The following is a 20,307-nucleotide window of genomic DNA, read 5'->3' on the forward strand; positions in this document are numbered from 1 at the left end:
ACCGATACCTGTTTACGTTTGTTTGAACGCTATGTCTTTATTATTACTTATGGATTGACAGGAAGTGACATATGTGGGTGTGTTTGGCCTACTCAGATTGGTGATGGTATAAATATCTGTACATGTGAGCTTGCTGAACATGCTGCTTCTGGTGCTCTGTCACCAACAACACTGTTTTGCTGTCTTGACAAAGATCATTCTAACATGATCGAAACGTCGACCTGCGGATGTACCAATAAATTATCTTCTGACTTTCTTTTATGAAAACTTGGTGAGTGCCCTCTTTTTCCAAAGAATATCTATCTATCTATCTATCTATCTATCTATCTATCTATCTATATATATATATATATATATATATATATATAAACTTGTGTATCCGGAACACTTTCATTTGCTTGACCCAATGTTCCTAGATAAATCCATACTGTTGTAAGTTTTTTTTATTGCATTGAAGGATATAGCATATGGCGGCCACAAATGCTGTCTGTAGTATATGGGAGTCACAGATGCTGTCTGTAGTATATGGGAGTCACAGATGCTGTCTGTAGTATCTGGGAGTCACCAATGCTGTCTGTAGTATCTAGGAGTCACGGATGCTGTCTGTAGTGTCGGGGGGGGGGGGGTCTCCGATGCTGTTGGTAGAATATGGGGGCGACCGATGCTGTTGGTAGAATATGGGGGCCACCGAAGCTGTTGGTAGAATATGGGGGCCACCGATGCTGTTGGTAGAATATGGGGGCCACCAATGCTGTTGGTAGAATATGGGGGGGTGCTGGTGCTGTTGGTAGTATATGGGGCACAACCATCTATATTGCCTCCGGGCGACTGGTATGAACTTACGCTTACGGTTTGGTTACCAACGCCTCCCGAGTACCAGTTTTAGATTTACAACCGGGAACACACATACACTATATGGACAAACGTTTTTGTTTGCATGACCATTACACCAGCAGGGACTGTAATGACATGGTATTCAAATGCATATACTTTAATACGGCGTTGGACCATCTTTTGCAGCTTTAACAGCTTTCACTCTTCTCAGAAGACAAGAATTTGGAGTGTTTCTGTTGGAATTTATGCCCATTCATTCTGTAGAGCATTTATGAGGTCAGGCACTTATGTTGAACGAGAAGGCCTGGCTTGAAATCTCTGGAAATAAGGGGCCTAGCCCAAACCCTGAAAAACAGCCCCATACCATTATACCTCCTCCACCAGACTTCACAGTTGGCACAATGCAGTCAGGCAGGTAATGTTCTCCTGGCACCCGCCAAATCCAGACTTGCCCATCTGACTGACAAAGATGCTTGATTCATCACTCCACAAAACAGGTTTCCGCTGCTCAGTTCAGTGTCGGTGTACTTTACACCACTCCATCCGATGCCTGGCATTGGGCTTGGTAATGTGATGCTTGCATGTAGCTGCTCGGCCATGGAAACCCATTCCATTACTCTCCTGCCACACATTAATGCCAGTGGAAGTTTGCAACTCTTCAGCTATGGAATCAGAAGGGCGTTGATAACTTTCATGCGCCTTAGCAGTCATTGAACCCGCTCTGTAATTTTACGTGGTCTTTCACTTTGTGGCTGAGTTGCTGTAGTTCCTAAACGCTTCCACTTTCTATAACATCACTTAGAGTTGACCATGGAATATCCAGCAGGGATGAAATTTCATGAACCACCTTACTGTGTCGTCCAATCACAGTACCACGCTTGAAGTCACTGAGCTCTTCAGAACGACCCATTTTGTATCACAAATGTTTGCAAATGGAGACTGCATGGCTAGGTGCTTGATTTTATACACCTGTGTCAACGGGTCTGATTAAAACACCTGCATTCAATAATTAACAGGTGTGGCCAAATACTTTTGTCCATAAAGTAAAGCTATATCATCATATCACCATTATGGGGGGTACTGTGGTATATGTGAACTGTGGTTTCTGTCTGGCATGATGTTAACTGGGGGGAACTACAGTGTGTTTAACACATTTGAGGAGCTGGGAGTATATAGACGTTATACTATTTAATATCACTGCCAGCATATTATATTGTCAACTTTATCGATAGGGCCCCCCACAAATCACTTCACTATCTAATCAAATTATACAATATATAAAAAATATTCTTGTGCCTAAGACCTACCTGAGTGTAAGCATATCTGACATATACAGTACCTGACATATATGCTGCTTGTGAAGAAACTACTGTAGATACAGTACTGAGTACAACTGAGCATAATGTATGCATGTAAGTACGATATGTGTAAGTGCATCTTTTTATAGTCTGTTTTGGACGTGTAAGCGTCCAACTCAATCTTAGGAACTTAAATATTTAAACTAATATTGTGTTGTGCATACTGTATATCATATGGGAATTTTCTGCATGAATTGTAGTGTAAAGCGATTCTAATGTCATGGAAAAATTAATGCTTTTAAAAGCTACTGTAAGCATACAGTAGCTATAGGTGATGGCAGATTTATTAAGCCTGGTGAAGTGATAAAGTGGTAGGGGCTAACACACCAGCCAATCAGCTCCTACCTGCCATGTTACAGGCTGGGTTTAAAAAATGACAATTAGGAGCCAACGAGTTCTAACAGTCACTGGGGCAGATTTATTAAGCCTGGTAAAGTGATAAAGTGAAAGGTGATAACGCACTAACCAATCAGCTCCTAACTGTCACTTTTCAAACCAGCCTGTAACATGGCAGTTAGGAGCTGATTGGCTGGTGTGTTATCACCTTCCACTTTATCACTTCACCAGGCTTAAAAAATCTGCCCCACTGTTAGAACTCGGCTGGAAAGATGCGTCACTCTTACATGCCAGTGTCACCAAGCCCATGGAACTGTAAGCATGTTTATTACTATTTTGATATGTGTTTTTGTTGTTCCACTAAAATTATGCACATTTGTTGGATACTATACTCGTAGTTAAGATTTTAATCCATACAGTTTCCGCAATACCCAGTCTAATGCATATTTATTTGTTAAGATAAAATAGTGCAAGTTATAGGACACCTAATTTTCTCATTTCACTTAATGTTGCATTGTGGAGGGACTTGCATTACCTAATCTCTTTAATAGCCTCATATCTTGGATAAAGTATATCTATGTTAGGTTTTAGAAATTGTAAGAAAAAGTGGATAACAAGGAAAGGTGACACGGTGGCATGGAACAGAATGGGCTGCTGAAGTGTTACAGATTCTAAGACTACACAGAGATTCTTTCCACGCATTCTAAGAGTTGCAGTGAATAATGGAATACAATGATGTCAGTATTGTCCATGTTTGTAATGAAGGTTTACAGACCTTAAAAGTAAAATATCCAGCACATCATGTGACAGTTATTGCGCGCCCGTTTTTCCACTGAAACACTTGGATCTGAGGTCTATAAATGGGCCAATATACTGTATATTTTGTGTTCACTGTATATCATTAAGAGGTGCTGTAGAAGAAAAAAGGAATTACCTGACATTTGCTTTGATAATTGTCTACATTTCTGACAGCAGCCAGTTTTCAGAAAGCCAACAGAGTTCAGCGAGCAGTATTCAATAGACCCAATTGAAATTGCTGTAATCACAGCAGCATAGTTATATACAGACAGTACTTCTTGCTCCTCTGTAGTTATAATTTTATAGATGCATTTTCTAATTCTTGCACTATCCATTTGACCAGTTTCTACAAAGGCATTAACATACAGTAACACAAATATCTTGGGCAACAGATCATATACTATGGGGACAATCCAATTACCCATGAAGGGTGCGAGTTGCTGTTGCTGCAGCATTAAAACATCGGCAACGGCACCACATCTTGTACCCCGCAGCACACTCTCAGCCCCAATTCAAGCAATTTTCCAGTTTTGCACAATCTCAGTTTTCTGTAAAGTGAAGCTGTTATCATGCTAACTCATGCCCCCTATGTCTTCGCGGGTTATTATATTGACCCCTATGTACTTGCAGACAAAATACCTGCTGATTGACATTATTTATATATATCTGTATATACGGCTAATTCTGAGCTCATGCCTAGTGTTCCCACATTATTATTACAATCATACCACCCTGGGGACGCCCAATACCGTCTGATCTTGGAAGCTAAGCAAGGCTGGGCCCGGCCAGTATAAGGATGGGAGACCTCCTTAGAAGATCGGGTATTGTAACTTTGGAGATGCTGGGAACAATTTGGAGGAATGCTCTAATAATTATGTGTATATACATATCGCTACCCGTTTTAGCACTAATTAATTATTTTGATATAATGCCGTCTTCCTATTCTTCTATTAACTTCCTTTGGGGTTCTCCCACTCCCACAAAGGATTTCGTATTATGTTCACATCACTGAGACCTAAACCTTAATGGTCCTACTGCTTCTTCTTCTTCTTCTTTTTTTATAACTATTTTTACATACTAAAATGACACTAGTCCTAGGCTTACATAATGTATGCATATCTTCTTATATGCATACTGGCAACTGTGCCTCTCCTATATAAGTCCCCCCCTTTTTATCCACCATATCAGCAATAATACTACTATTAAGTAAAAATATGTATGCAGTGCACCTGCTTTCTTATATGTATTTTATTATTGTTTTTGTTTACATTTAAACTGCGCCAATACAAACCCCTGACCCCATTTTTTCTTTTATATATATTTTTTTACATGTATATGACTGACTATGGAGCTGTACAAAGTGCTGGGCAAAGGACAAAATCCAAATTAAAAACTGAACTCGGGGAATCTCTCTATGTGAATCTGACTCCAAAAACAATCTGTAATATATATATATTACAGATGAGCGGGTTCGGTCCCCTGAGAACTGAACCCCCCCGAACTTTACTACCCGAGCCCAGATCCGAGTCAGGTTCGGGTTCTCCCACCGGACTCCGAAACCAGAATGAGACAAAACATCATCATCACGCTGTCGGATTCTCGAGGGGTTTGGATTCCATATAAGGAGCCGAGCGTCGCAGCCATTTTCACTCCGGCATTGGAGAGTGTAGAGAGAGGACGTGTTTCCGTTCTCTCAGTGTCTGATAAGGAATGCTGAATAGTGAGTTTAGGTATATTTACCAATTCATCAGATGGGCGGAGACTCTCAGTTCATAGGCAGTCAGTGTCAACGCCCATACAGTCCCGCTTGGTTGTTACTTATGCTTTAGTTAGCCTGCAGGTAGCATTCACACTATAGCGTATTATCACAAATGAGGAGGATGATGGCCATCTCTGTGGTGCGGGTGTGCACACAGTCCTACTCACCCGCACTAAGTGAGCGGTCAGAGTTTTGCAACCAAACATATATCGCTCCTCAAAAAAAGTCTTGCAGATGGGCAAGAGGCACAGACACCAGCTCCAGACCTTCAATGCTCCGCATCCTCAATTCGTTTCCCCGCACAAGGTGCCGGTGAGCATGACTGTTTGTGTTGGGGATCCCTCGATTTGGAACGCTGAGACATCCCTCTGATCCCGGCCGCCCACTAAGTGTTTGTGAGCGTAACTGTGTGCACTGGTGACCCCACGATCAGAACACTGGCTGGCGCTAACTGCTGGAAAGCTGCAGCTTTAATTTACAATCACAACACTTGCACCACAGAGGTGACCAACCAAGTCCGCTACTTGGTACAGTACATCATCCTCCTCATTTGTGATAATACGCTATAGTGTGAATGCTAACTGCAGGCTAACTAAAGCATAAGTAACAACCAAGCGGGATTGTACGGGCGTTGAGACTGACTGCCTAAGAACTGAGAGTCTCCGCCCGTCTGATGAATTGGTAAATATACCAATACTCGTTATTCAGCATTCCTGATCTGACCCACAGTGTAACGGCACAACTGTGGTTTGAATTCAGAACCTTCATACCTTCATACCTTCATAGATATACAGGTTGAGTCTCCCTTATCCAAAATGCTTGGGACCAGAGGTATTTTGGATATGGGATTTTTCCGTATTTTGGAATAATTGCATACCATAATGAGATATCATGGTGATGGGACCTAAATCTAAGCACAGAATGCATTTATGTTACATATACACCTTATACACACAGCCTGAAGGTAATTTTAGCCAATATTTTTTATAACTTTGTGCATTAAACAAAGTGTGTCTACATTCACACAATTCATTTATGTTTCATATACACCTTATACACACAGCCTGAAGGTCATTTAATACAATATTTTTAATAACTTTGTGTATTAAACAAAGTTTGTGTACATTGAGCCATCAAAAAACAAAGGTTTCACTATCTCACTCTCACTCAAAAAAGTCCGTATTTCGGAATATTACGTATTTCGGAATATTTGGATATGGGATACTCAACCTGTACTACTAACTTTTAACAGTGGCTAATTGTTCATTTAGCAGCAAACTTCTCAGTACTCGTATTTTACTATTAATTTGTGTCATTTGTGATTTTATTGTCTGTATTGTTTATTAAACAATATTCGTAATTTACATTGTATATGCATTATTAAGCGCCACCTAAATAGTTTTATATTCTAGGACCCCTGAGGTCTTAAATTTGCACTGAGTGTATAAATGTATGCTGGTGCAGATTTGTTTGTAAGTTAGTAGAATGTAAATAACTGGCAACTCACGTACAGTATGAGTGGGCAGAGTGGCATGGAGCATCCATAGAATAACTGGCAAGCAAAATAAGTCTACCTCTGCATTTAAAATGGATTGTACGGTGAAAGCCTGGTGAGGAGAAAGGCATTAAGAACAGAATTGCTAAATCTTGTGTGGGAGGTTATGAATGCATGAATAAGAGTTTTGTAGTGAGCGATACATCTATTTTATGTACATAGGGGGTAATTCCAAGTTGATCGCAGCAGGATTTTTGTTATCAATTGGGCAAAACCATGTGCACTGCAGGGGAGGCAGATATAACATGTGCAGAGAGAGTTAGATTTGGGTGGGGTTTGTTCAATCTGCAATCTAATTTGCAGTGTAAAAATAAAGCAGCCAGTATTTACCCTGCACAGAAACAATATAACCCACCCAAATCTAACTCTCTCTGCACGTGTTATATCTGCCTCCCCTGCAGTGCACGTGGTTTTGCCCAATTGCTATCAAAAATCCTGCTGCGATCAACTTGGAATTGCCCCCATATTTCTTAGATGCATGTAACAAGTCTTGGAGACAATTTGTAAGTGTTGGAAACATTTTTACTGTTGCACAGTGTTAAAGGTCCCTGATAATGAAGCCTGAGATTTTCTAACCAAGAACTTTGGCAGTACATTCAAGTGGAACTAAATCTAAACAATGAAGATGCAACCATAAAAAAATACTTTAGGCATTATTATAATGAACATCGTCATCGTAATGATGATTGCTGTAATAGCTTGAGCTGATTAACGGTAGAGTTGTGCTGTTCGGTGTTTCCAGGAATCTGAATCCACCTGAATTTTGTGAAACCAAACTGAAACCCACTCCGGATCTCCTGTGGAGATCTGATCTGAACCAAGTCCCGGTTCGGATCCTCCCGCGGTTCGTAATTTGAATTTGTAATTTTGGGTTTTGGATTGCAGAAATGACATGATTTTAGACATTTTGATAGATTTTTATCTATTTTTAACAATGATCATCGATTTTAAACTGAAGAAAATACTGAATCCAAACCAAAACACTTGAGGGTGGTTTTGGCAAAACCAAACTAAGATGATTAATTAGAATCAAAAGCAAAACACCGGGGTCCACACACATCTCTAGTTACAGGCAGGGGCGGATTGGGAACAAAAAGCGGCCCTGGAAAAATCTGTACTAGTGGCCCCACATGGGCAGCCCCAAAAGTGTAAGGTCTAGCCATGGGCCATGGCAGCAGCACCCTCCCCCCAAGACTTTCCAGATAGTGGGCATGTCCAGCATCAATGGGGAAGTTAAAAAAAATTTAAAATTAAATATTATGAGCACAATGTATGATACATCTTCAGAATTTAGGAAACTATATCATTCTTTAGAAAGATATATTTTCTTGCTTATTACACCAACCGTATCCCAATCACTATTCACTCAATCTTATATGTCAGCCAAGCAGGCAGACAGAGCATACACTAGATCATCTGCAATCACAGGCTAAGTGGCAAAGTAATTTTCATATATGCAAATTATTTTGCATCTTATTCATTATGTCTATAAAAAGGACCACATGTCCTCAAACAAAACAGGCCCCACGGGTGCGTCGGCCCACCAGGAATTTTCCCTGTTAGCCCTATGGCCAATCCGCCTCTGGTTTCAGGTTTCAATAAGCAAGAGCAGCAAATAGGTTGTGCTGGTCACCCTGTAACAGCGTGGGGACTATCTGTCAATGTGAAACCAGCCCCAGTCTAGCTGATTTCCTAGGAGAAATCAGGCCCATAATAAATTGTGTGCTCCCATGGGCAACCTGCTCTGTGTTCAATAGCATTGGTTTCTGGAGAGAAAATTGATCTCATTTTGTTTGGCTACCTGTTTGTGAATCCAATTAGAAACTCGCCCTATGGCGGAAGGAGCATCCTGTTTGTGGTCAGCTTAATATTTGAACACAATTTCCAGAGTCAGACAGGCAACTCTCACACATGCCTAACGTGACTTCATAACCTCATTAGACATTGTTGTTTATTTTGAATATGCATCTTTAATATGATGAATAAAAACATGTAGAAATATGTTCATTTTGCAGCTGCGCTGAATTACAAGAAGTGAAAAGAAATGACTGTGTATGCAACACCATATAAAATACATATGTAATGCGGTCAATTCAATTAGCCCATAAAGGAGGCAAAGTGCCACTGCAACGGTGTATAAGCGCTGGCAACAGCACCTTCACTCATCCCCCTCACCGCCCAATCTGGATTTGTACTCACTGATTTCAGTACACAGCCCTATTTGTAAGGCAAACTATAATATTTGTCTGGAGTCTGGATCTGCCGCAAGTGTAGCATATAGTGTGCAGCAAATGTTTCTCAGGTTCAGAATTGAAAATTGTGAGCTGTATGCCGCATTGTTTAGGATGACTGAATTTAATGCAATAAAGACCCAATTCTCTTTCATCTGTTACTAAAGGAAACAGTAAATGGAAGATAGAAAAGTCAAATGTGCAGGCTTTTAAATGTTTCATTTCCTGTTTTGCACAGGTGGCACAGCTTCCTTTCTCTATTGGGGATGGCAAATGGCATCATATTTGCATCACATGGACAACCAGAGATGGTATGTGGGAAGCGTACCTGGACGGTGTGAAGCTTGGCTCAGGGGAAAACCTGGCCCCATGGCACCCAATTAAGCCAAATGGAATTCTTATTCTTGGCCAGGAGCAGGTGAGTGTGGCATGTAATTACTCTTTACATAACAGTAATCCTTACAAAGCATCCTGTCACTTCAACACAACAATCATGCTACTTCCAGTGCTTTCTGTACTGCACCCATGGGACCAATGTCCTTCACTTGTTCCGAATAAATAGTTGAGCCGAACATCGTTTTTTAAAATGAAGGCATCGGTTTTGATTTATATGTGCAAAGCTATACCTGGCATTCTATGTGATTCTGTCTGATCTTTACTAGACATTGCAGTGTGGCACATACTGCATAATTTATATTTAATTTATGAAGGCAGAAAAATAAAGTGCTACGGTTAAAAAACTATTTATTATAGCTTTTTGTGGTATGCCTTTAGTTTTTTGTCAGTTGTAGTGATTTTATCTGGTAATATGGTAGATTGTGCGTATGTTTGCCCCTAATGTTGGCAATGCTGGCTGGACAGATTATTCCAAGCAGAACCTAGCAATATTAACAATAATATACATAAATGTAATACATTAATTATAATTATGTTGGGTAACATTGCCTTGGGGGAGATATACTGTATTAAACCTTATCGAGAGATCAAGTGAAGAAGTTACCCAAAGTACCCAATCAGCTCTTAACTGACATTTATCTAGCACAGTCTTTGAAATGACAGTTAGGAGCTGATTAGTTGCTTTGGGCAACTACTCTAATTTATCTCTCTTCGAGCCTTAATACTGTATTTCTGCACCTTAGGCTCACACAAATGCGGTAAGGAAGTTTTCCATAGAGCTAACCTGAATGCAAAGAGTTGAGACTTTTTTTTTTAATCATGGCAGAACTAAATAATTTACTTTATTACTATTTTATTTTTAAAGGACACTGTTGGAGGAAGATTTGATGCCACCCAAGCCTTTGTGGGAGAACTGAGCCAGTTCAATATATGGGATCGTGTCCTGAAAGTTGAAGATATCGTCAACATAGCCAACTGCTCTACCAATATGCCTGGCAACATCATACCATGGGCTGATAACAACGTTGACGTCTTTGGGGGAGCAACAAAATTACCCCTGGAACCGTGCGAAGAGCGTTTGATAGATTTATAGCCAGGACATTATTTCCTTAAGTGCCCTACTTTACTGAGACAATCTCTAATGAGGTTACTTATTTTACAATGCACTTATTTGCTCAGATGATTTTTTATAAAACCCTTGACAAACAAGTAGTTTCAGCTGGAGTGCAGTTTATTGCAAAAATAAAATGCTACACAGCATTCTGCTATACAGTGCATACATCCAGAGGGTGACTGGAAGGATCAAATAATTCTTCTGACCATCAGTAGCCATAACACTTCCTATCCCAGCATATATAGTTCTTTAAAGTCTGCTGACATTATATAGCTACAACATATATTTATTAATGATGTACCAATTGCAGGATTCTGATGGGTTTCAGACAAATTATAAAGGCTTTTTAAAAAGACAATTTAATCCTAATTTCCCTAAAGTTTTAAGGTGGAGTATTTTTAAAAATAAAGATACTGATTTATTATAATAAATAGTAATATTATTATTATTATTATTATTATTATTATTATTATTATTATTATTTTCTGATTCCATTTTTACTTGAAAGAAACCATAAGTTCAGGAAGCTAAATCACATAAACAAATATATACAGATGGAGCATGTTTATTTGAGATTCATGTGGCACATAGTGGCATGGACAAAACCCAGATAATTGTGACCTAAATGCTCAAAATCTTAACATAATGTGTATGTGAACATGGTGCAACTAAGAGTGCTTGTTGTACTGTATATTTTGTCTCCAATAAACATACTCCATATTGTATGTACACTGTATACATTATGCAAGTTAAGTCTCTCATATCTGAAATGCTTGGGTCCAAAAGTATTTTGGATTTTTCCATAATTTGGAATACTTGCATACCATAATGAGGGATGGGACCCAAGTCTGAACATGAAATGCAATTATGTTTCATATACATCTTACACACATAGCCCTAATGTAATTTTGCACAAAATGTTTAATAATTTTCTGCAAGAAACAAAATTTGTGTACATTGAACCATCAGAAAACAAAGTTGTCACTGTCTCAGTTTCACTCCAAAATATTTTAATTTTGGAATATTGGATATGGGAGACTCAAGCTGTATACAGTATATATTCACAGTGACAGATGCACAGACACCCACACACACCCCCACAATATGTGCGTGGTGTGTATGAGTGTGTATATTACCATAAGTGTTTCTTCAGTACCATGAAGATTGGTAGGGTGACCTTCAGTTATAATTTAAATCATTCAGATCCTCACAATCTAGGGGATTTATAGTATGTTTGCCTCTGGATACTTTCACTATAGCATTGTTTTCTCCATAAGGGAATTGTCTTTATTGACATAAGAAGCCAAACTATTTTTTTTCTTTTTTAATATTAAAAATCGTATATATAAATATATTTATTCAACTTTATTGACCTCCAAACTATGTAAATAAACTACTGTATTTGGAGATTAACAGAAAAGAATTTATACTAATTTTTACTAAGACTATTTATGCCAGCACTACTATTAAATTATATGTATAAAATCTTATTAATGCATAAATGTAATGACATTTTATGTTTATTAAAATATGGCATAACCCTCTGAAGGAGTATAAGAATAATTTAATAACCTGATGATTTAACTAAAATAAAGTATTGACTTTTATGAGTCTGACCTACGGTAGACTATTCAAAGCCTTTATTTGATTGGCTGTTTGTGATTGCCAATATTTCCTGCTAAATAAACACTTACATTAATTGCTGCTATATATATATATACACCAGTGGTGGTTATTTACTAACAAATAGTAAGTGCATAGTAAACAGTCAGACATTAACATTCATCTACTGTAACATGCACTATACAGATCGTTCCAATTGTTGATTGGTTGCTATGGGTTACAATACATGTTAGCAACAAAACCCCACTGTTTAATAATACAGCCATATTTCATGTTCTACTTCAGATGAATAGACCAGCTCCCACATCTCTGCATCAGTAGTTATCTTCCTTTTCCAAAAATTGTTAGTTCAGTAAGCATAAGGGCAATACAGATCATGAGATGAGACCTACAACTAAAATAATGTTGACCATTTTCACCACATCTAATGCAGTATTCTGTCACAGAATCACTAAAATTACAATTGCATACTGCTAGAAGTGAATGGGCAAGTTAATTGCAATTAGCATGATGTAATGTTTCTAGTTGGATTTAAGGAGTTGTTATTCCATTTGTAGCAAAGAAAATAAATCAAATTAAATAAAGTAAAAATGATCAGCAAGTTCCTTAAATATCATGTAAAGTGGCATAGTGCTAAATTGTAGTTATATTATTACACTACCTGAACCATCTTCAGTGTCTATGCGCATCTTTCCATAATCATCTGTACAAATTGTTTTAGTGCAGTGATGGCTAACCTTGACACTCCAGCTGTTGTTGAACTACACATCCCAGCATGCCCTGCATCAGTTTTAGCAAGGCCAAATAGCAAAACTGTAGCAGGGCATGCTGGGATGTGTAGTTCAACAACAGCTGGAGTGTCAAGGTTAGCCATCACTGTATTTAGTGTGTACTGTATATCATTACTGATTCAGTTACCCTCAAGCAAATAATAGATATTGATTAGTAGAATTGTTACACTGCCACCTGTTGGTAAGATGCAGACATTGCAGTGTGCTATCTCCAGGCTTCATAAGCGGGTGACTGAAGTTGAGAGAGTTGAAGCAAGTCTACCTAGGCTCCATGATCCACCTTTGATTTAAGCTTAGTCAGTGAACCAAGTGAACTACAGAACTGGAACGTCTCCAGATCTCATAATCAATGTCTGGTAATGGCCAATAAAAAATGATTGCAGTCCAGTTGATGGCAGAAAGCCAAAGAAAAGTTATCACATTGAACGTATACAGCAGAATGTGTTGCAGTGAAAGAGTCACCGTGGCTAAGGGTTACATTTTGAATGTGGTGACAGATCTGCTTAGTTTAGCTGTGAAGAGCCAAGGGCATTAAAATTAATTGCAAAACAAATATAAATTGTCATCATCCTTATTGTCAGTGTAAAGGTCCAAATGATAACAGCCAAGTGGTATGTATAGAAAGGAATACACAGGATTCTTCTCGTCTACTTCTATAGACATCAGATGGAAAATCCACTTCACTTATAGATAGGGAAAGCAGCTTGGTTAATGTCCTTTAAGGTCTAAAAATTGCCCCCTTATCGTTTGTCTCTGGCTAAATATTTGTAATGATATTCTTTATGGTTATTACTCCATCTGTGTCGTTTCTTATTGGTTTCACCATTGATGTTCTTGTGTAAAGGGCTGATAATTTGAGCCAGTGCCAAAGTCACATTATGCTTGCCGCCTATCAATATGTGTATTGTATAATTTCAGTTCTAAATAACATTCATTGAATCTCTTTGGAATATTTTTTCTTTAATATATTTTTTCTTTAATAATAATAAATGCATTTGCACCACTTGCTTTGTAACATGGTCTGTCCGGGTGCAGAGTTACAGTACTTGCTTGTTTTCCTTACTCCCACTTCAGATTCAGGCCATAAAATAGATGTTACATTTGCACAGACTTGGGCCTATTCAGTCTTGAAGGCAAGTCAGTTTTGTGTATGGATATGGACATTTTTAGCACCGCGCATGCTCCGGCGCCATATACATACATATGTAGGTGATTCAGAATCAAATGCATCCCAGTTGCATATGCACTTAAGTCTGAATGGGCGTAACTAGGTGGAAATGGTGCAGTGATGTAGTGATGGTGTGTCGATGGAGCTACAGGCTTGCCGAGCTGTGCGTATGCATTGTTCTGTTTGCTTTTAGACGGATGTCTTGCACCAGCTTCTGTAAGTGTACACTGATAATGACTGTTTGCTCAGCGCATGGCTAAGGACAGTGCAGTTGTATATAGGGGTAAACATCCGCATTTTCCTATACACACAATGCATTTTAAGTGCTTGCGGTCAACACTGAATTGGCCCCAGTGAAGACAACTGCTTTCTAGGCTGAAACAGAATTCAAGAGAATGCTGCCCTTCAAGTCACTAGGAACCTATAACATTAGTGGAGGAGTCTGATGAACAAGTGTCACCATTGAGGTACTGCATGTGGCACAAAATATCTTAAGGACATGAATACAGCATACCTCATGCTTCAGAGAAATCACAGATACCTAGTGAATTGATAGGCTGTGTTCTCATGAAAACTAGTTAAGCTCACAGGATAGTTGTTTGCACTGTGTATGGGTGAGACATGTTCTGTTCATTTGTGCTGAACTACCAATCACAGGATCTTTAGGGTTGCAATGAATCGTGGTAGTTGTAGTCCAGTCACTTCTACAGTACCGGAATAATGTCCTGCATTATTACATGGTTTTACATCTTGCAAGAACACATGATATGGGTAAATATTGGGATGAGACAGTAGATAAAAGGAACATTTATTCTGCTGTATAATATTGTTTTATTTTTTAATATTTACTGTATATGAAATGTACATTGATCTGCAACAGAGTTAATCAGCCTATTTAGATTTAGGTCAGATTTTATAAATGGTATAAATCCTAACTTCAGATGTTTTAATTAAAAATGCAGTATCGGAGGATTGCGTTTTAATTGTGTGCTGCTAATTATACTGAAGTGTTTGCTAATTGTTTTTCATGATGCCTTAGCATATAAACTCTCACTGGAAAGTGATTATTGTCATTAATGGAACTTATTATTTGTGTGCAATGTCTCCACATGTTCTTATTTTATTGATAGCATAAATGTGATTTATATATTCTCATGCCTGACCTGCATACACATCATATTAAATATTTATGCTCATGCATATGTAAACCTCCAGTCATCCGCGTTCTTGGGGATATCTGCTAGTTCTGTCAGCTTAGAAAACAGAGGGGGATTCAGTAAGATGTGATAAGCCCAGAAATTCTCCTTTCGGGGTAACATTTCAAATGTATAATCCATTGATTGATTTGCATATAGCATACAGGGAAAGACACGTTATCAGGCCAAAATAACTCCCCTAAATGGTTGGAATTAACATGACAATGCAGCTGTATTAGGCACTACGGGGTGTCAATTATAATTTCGATTTGAGTTTGGCTTTTGCCAAATGGGTCGATTTTTAACAACAGCTAACTACTGTAGTGAGTGAAGGTGGAACTTTATGCATATAAATGACAGTGATTGCAGGTGGTCATTCCGGGTTGTTCGCTCGTTGCCGATTTTCGCTATGCTGCGATTTGCTGCTAAATACGCATGCGCATGGTACGCTGAGCGCATGCGCTAAGTTATTTAACACAAAACTTACCAGTTTTGCTGGTGTTCGTATGACGCTTTTCAGTCGCACTGCTGATCTGTAAATGATTGACAGGAAAAGGGCGTTTCAGGGAGGTAACTGAGCGTTTTCCGGGAGTGTGCAAAAAAACGCAGGTGTGTCAGGGAAAAACGCGGGAGTGTCTGGAGAAACGGGGGAGTGGCTGGCCGAACACAGGGCATGTTTGTGACGTCAAACCAGGAACTAAACGGACTGAGCTGATCGCAATCTAGGAGTAGGTCTGGAGCTACTCAGAAACTGCAAAGAATTATTTAGTAGCAGTTCTGCTAATCTTTCGTTCGCTATTCTGCTATGCTAAGATACACTCCCAGAGGGCGGCGGCCTAGCGTGTGCAATGCTGCTAAAAGCAGCTAGCGAGCAAACAACTCGGAATGAGGGCCGCAGTCAGCTAGCGAATTATACAAGGTTTGAATCACTGTAATTATTTTTTTTTGTCAATTAGCGAATCAGTTATTTTGATTATTAACATAATTATTTGTATTTGTAAATTATGTCCTGTGATTGCCCATTAAAGCCTGTATTTATTCTGATATTAGTTTATCACTTGAAGCTTATGTTTATAGGAGCACTTGTTTAATGTTAATTGATCTGCTCCTTCTGGAAGTCCTGGGAGCTGCTTCTGATCCCTTTCTGGCAGCCTCCATTCTCTGTCGCACAAGTTCTGTGGTTGTGTCTGTACAGTATGTACCAATTAGAGGCCACAAGCTAAAAGATTGTTGCTTTCTATTGGTCCACAATATGTGGCAATAAGTGCCAAATAGCCAATATAATTAGTAATAGTGTGGCAATAAGAAATGTTCAATTTTGGGACTGGACAGCATTTTTGGATCTGGACCTCAATTTTTATATTTTTAGAATATTTTTTTTTTTTTGGGGGGGGGGGGTTTCACACACAATATATACACTCGTGTCTCCCTAATATTTTTTTTTAAAATATGCCATGCTTATCTACTGTATGGTACAGTATCACTCAGTTTAAAAGTGCTCCAAGGTGGATAGCGTACTAAGGCCCCCTTAACCGTTGCACACCCTTGTGGCATGCAATATTATTATTATATGGAGTATTACCTCCAATCATAGTTGTGTGAGTGGTTAAATATAGCACGGACAAAGGGTTAAGGGGTCGTAGCCCCTTGCAACTGCGTGAACAGTGCACGCAAGGGCTGGATGAATCACCTAGAAGGTGCTGTGTTTGGGTGAGTGGTGGGTGCGGGGGAGACGCGGATGGGTGAGGGGGTCCAGGGGTGCCGCGGGTGGGGAGGGGCTGGTGCTGTGGTGCTATGGGTGTGGGGAGGGACAGGTGCCGTGGGTGGGGGAGGAGTGGTTGCGGGGGTGCTGCGGGTGGTGAGGGATGGGTGTGGTGGTGCCGCGAGTGGGGGAGGGCCGGGGGTGCTGGGGGTGGGGGTCTGGAGCCACCACGGGTGGTGGAGGGGGGTGCCACGGATAGGGCCCAGAGGTACTGCAAGTGGGGGAGGGGAGGGTAATGCTTCTCCTGCTTCTCATCCTGGAAGCAGCTAAGCTGTTGTCCTCCCTTTGGCAGTGGCTTTCCCAGAGACTCGCACAGCAGCCAAGCAGCCAGTCACTATTGTTAGCGCCGGTGTCCCAATGCGCCGCATTACAGGGAAGAAGATGCATTCAATAAACTACAGCTCCCAGCAGCCCTCAGCGTCGGAATGCTCCTGCGCTAAGGGTTGCTGGGAGCTGTAGTTTATTTAGTGTGTCTACTTCCCTGTAATACGATGCGTTGGGACACTGGCACTAACAATAGTGACTGGCTGGCAGAACTGACTGACTCGCTAAATCAATGTAAAAGGTGAGAGTGCTGTGCAGTGTCAGTGACACTGCACACCCACTGCACTGCACAGCACTGTCATCTTTTACATTGATTCAGCGTCCAGACATTACCCTCCGTGATATCACCCACTCTATCCATTACATCAGCCATCTCGAGGCTTCCAGGCTGGCAGACCAGGCGCTGTGTTGCAGAATCAGGGCCTCTGGGGATCTGGACGCGGCTGTGGCGGGGAGGCACTTCTGTGACATCATGCGCAGAAGAGGCTCCGGGGCTCAGAGAATATCCGGCACAGGGAGGGCTATGAAAGCCTTCCGCTGTGCTGCTTTCATACACATCTATGCCGGTGGGCACAGCAGCTTTTGTTCCACCTGCGCCGCAGCTAGGGAATGGGGATTATTGATGCCGGAGGGGGCAGGCGGACTGGCAGCAGGACATTTGACGCTGCAGTAAAAGGATTTTTTTCCCCAATCTACAGCGCAGAGACTTGCTGCAGATGCAGTGGCATACCCTCCAACTGAACCTTTTTGGCAGGTACAGTAACTTTTTTTATGGTCTGTACCGATTTCTAGCTCTCCAAATTTCCACTGAAAGTATAAGAAAAGGGGCGTGGCCACATTCTTTTACCCGTGGCCATGCCCCCTTTTCAAATTTATAGCGATTTTTATGTGTAAATTGTTGGAGGGTATGTTGCTGCAGATGCAGTGGGCCTATTTTGGGGTGTGAACCTGGAGGCAGCTCCATCAGCCCCATTGTTAAACCTGCTCTGGGAACACACAGCAGCCAAAGGGCAGAGCCTCCCATTGAATGTAACCTGTGTGGGAGGGCGTTTCTTGCCCAATCAGCTGTGGACTGGATGTGATAGACCTGCTGCTAACCCAATCAGAGCTCATAGCCACTCCCAGCATTATCCACACAGTCACAGAGTGACAGATCTGGGCTATTATATAGGAGATAATTTATAAAATAAACCCAGCAAAACAGAACCATGCTTTCGGCAAAAAGTGGTGCAGTATTTTAACAATTACAAGTACACCATACATGCACAGTAGATTGAATTTCAATAGTATACAGTAAAAGGTAAGTGTAAAAGGGAAACAAGATATACAAATAAGAATGGTAAAGAACTGTCAACCAAATGTTTTAATATTCCTAATAACGCAGCACTATGACCCCCAAAAGCTGTGTGTGATGTATGCCCTACTTATGTTAAATGAGTACATCCATTCTAAAATTTTTGCAGTTTTTAAACAGTGATAGGTACCAATTCCATCTCACCATGCTATTATGCATTCATCAGGATTTTAAATAATAGAAAATAAGCATGTGATTAAAAGAGGTTGGGTTAAATAAGGTAACTGTTCTAGGCATGGGAAACACATTTCAAAAAACATCTTATTAAAACTGTAAACCAAAGTGACATACTGTATATATTTCCTGTTATCTTTTTGTCTGCACAGAAAGCTTTTCATTTGCAAGTAGAGATGGATCTTTGCGGACAAAGGACAAAGATTTAATAGAACAAAATATATTCCTTGCTTCTCTCATTGATATACAGCATACACATATTGCAACAGTAACAAACATAAAATACTTGAATTCCCAAAGTGCCTGTGTTAGTCATGAGGCAAAATACTCCCTTTTATCATTCTTACTAAAAGAAAGGAAATGTTACTGCAGAAAGAATGGAAAGTGTTCTTCCATATTATATACATATATTAGAGTGAAACATGATAATGAGTAAGTCAAGGACAAGTGTCATTTTCTAATAGATAGTTGAAGTCATGGTGATGAAAGTTTATTAATGGATTTTCTCACTGCCTGACTTCATTGATTCACCACATCCAACCTCAACTATTTTACCTGACATCCATCTCTTAACGCAATGGATGTAGAAGAGGTGCTAGGTTAATCAGGGGTCCATCCCCAACTTGAAGTTTAAGCACTGACAAGAGTCTCATCAAGAAAAACTTGTAATAGAATAGTAGGAAAAAAGTTGCCTATTTGTACAGCTCTAGCCATATATAGTGATGCTAAGAGCTAAGCTATCTACATCCAACCAGTTCACAACTAACCAGTGCAACAGAGGTTCAAGTCTCTGGGGAATTTCTCTGTGCCCAGACTACAGACACTTCTTCCAGTTATTGGCTTATGTTTAGAAACCTTCAGCTATTTGGGCTGGGAAGAAAAGAGACGTTCTAAAGTCAATTGCCCAGATGCATTGCTGTTGCATAGATACTGCCCAGATTATGGCCCTCATTCCGAGTTGTTCGCTCGCAAGGCGATTTTAGCAGTATTGCACACGTTAAGCCGCCGCCTACTGGGAGTGAATCTTAGCTTCTTAAAATTACGAACGAAAGATTCGCAATATTGCAATTACACATCTCGTAGCAGTTTCAGAGTAGCTTCAGACTTACTCGGCATCTGCGATCAGTTCAGTGCTTATCGTTCCTGGTTTGACGTCACAAACACACCCAGCGTTCGCCCAGACACTCCTCCGTTTCTCCAGCCACTCCCGCGTTTTTTCCGGAAACGGTAGCGTTTTTTCCCACACGCCCATAAAACGGCCTGTTTCCGCCCAGTAACACCCAATCACACTACGATCGCCTGAGCGAAGAAAAAGCGGTGAGTAAAAATCCAAACTTCATAGCAAATTTACTTGGCGCAGTCGCAGTGCGGACATTGCGCATGCGCACTAAGCGGAAAAACGCTGCGATGCGAAGAAATTTTCAGAGCGAACGACTCGGAATGACCTCCTATATCGGGACTATTTCATTAGGTACTGGTCCTAATTGTGGGGGGTGGTAGGCAGAAGAGTGGTAGCCTTCCAATTCAGTGAACA

At 40.2% G+C, this 20,307-nt stretch overlaps 1 protein-coding gene and 1 pseudogene across 1 annotated transcript in view; both read left to right on the forward strand.

Annotated features, from left to right (window-relative positions):
- NPTX2 (neuronal pentraxin 2) overlaps positions 1-15,254 on the forward strand; it is a 50,107-nt gene extending 34,853 nt beyond the window's left edge. The window contains exons 4-5 of the mRNA XM_063934505.1: positions 9,110-9,289; positions 10,133-15,254. Coding sequence (XP_063790575.1) covers positions 9,110-9,289; positions 10,133-10,360 — 408 coding nt within the window. The 3' untranslated portion in view covers positions 10,361-15,254. The remainder of the gene's footprint in view (positions 1-9,109; positions 9,290-10,132) is intronic.
- Positions 4,041-4,159, forward strand: LOC134946007 (5S ribosomal RNA; annotated as a pseudogene).
- Positions 15,255-20,307: the final 5,053 nt, after the last annotated feature.

The sequence above is a fragment of the Pseudophryne corroboree genome, chromosome 7 (genome assembly GCF_028390025.1).
Source record: "Pseudophryne corroboree isolate aPseCor3 chromosome 7, aPseCor3.hap2, whole genome shotgun sequence".
NCBI lineage: Eukaryota > Metazoa > Chordata > Amphibia > Anura > Myobatrachidae > Pseudophryne > Pseudophryne corroboree.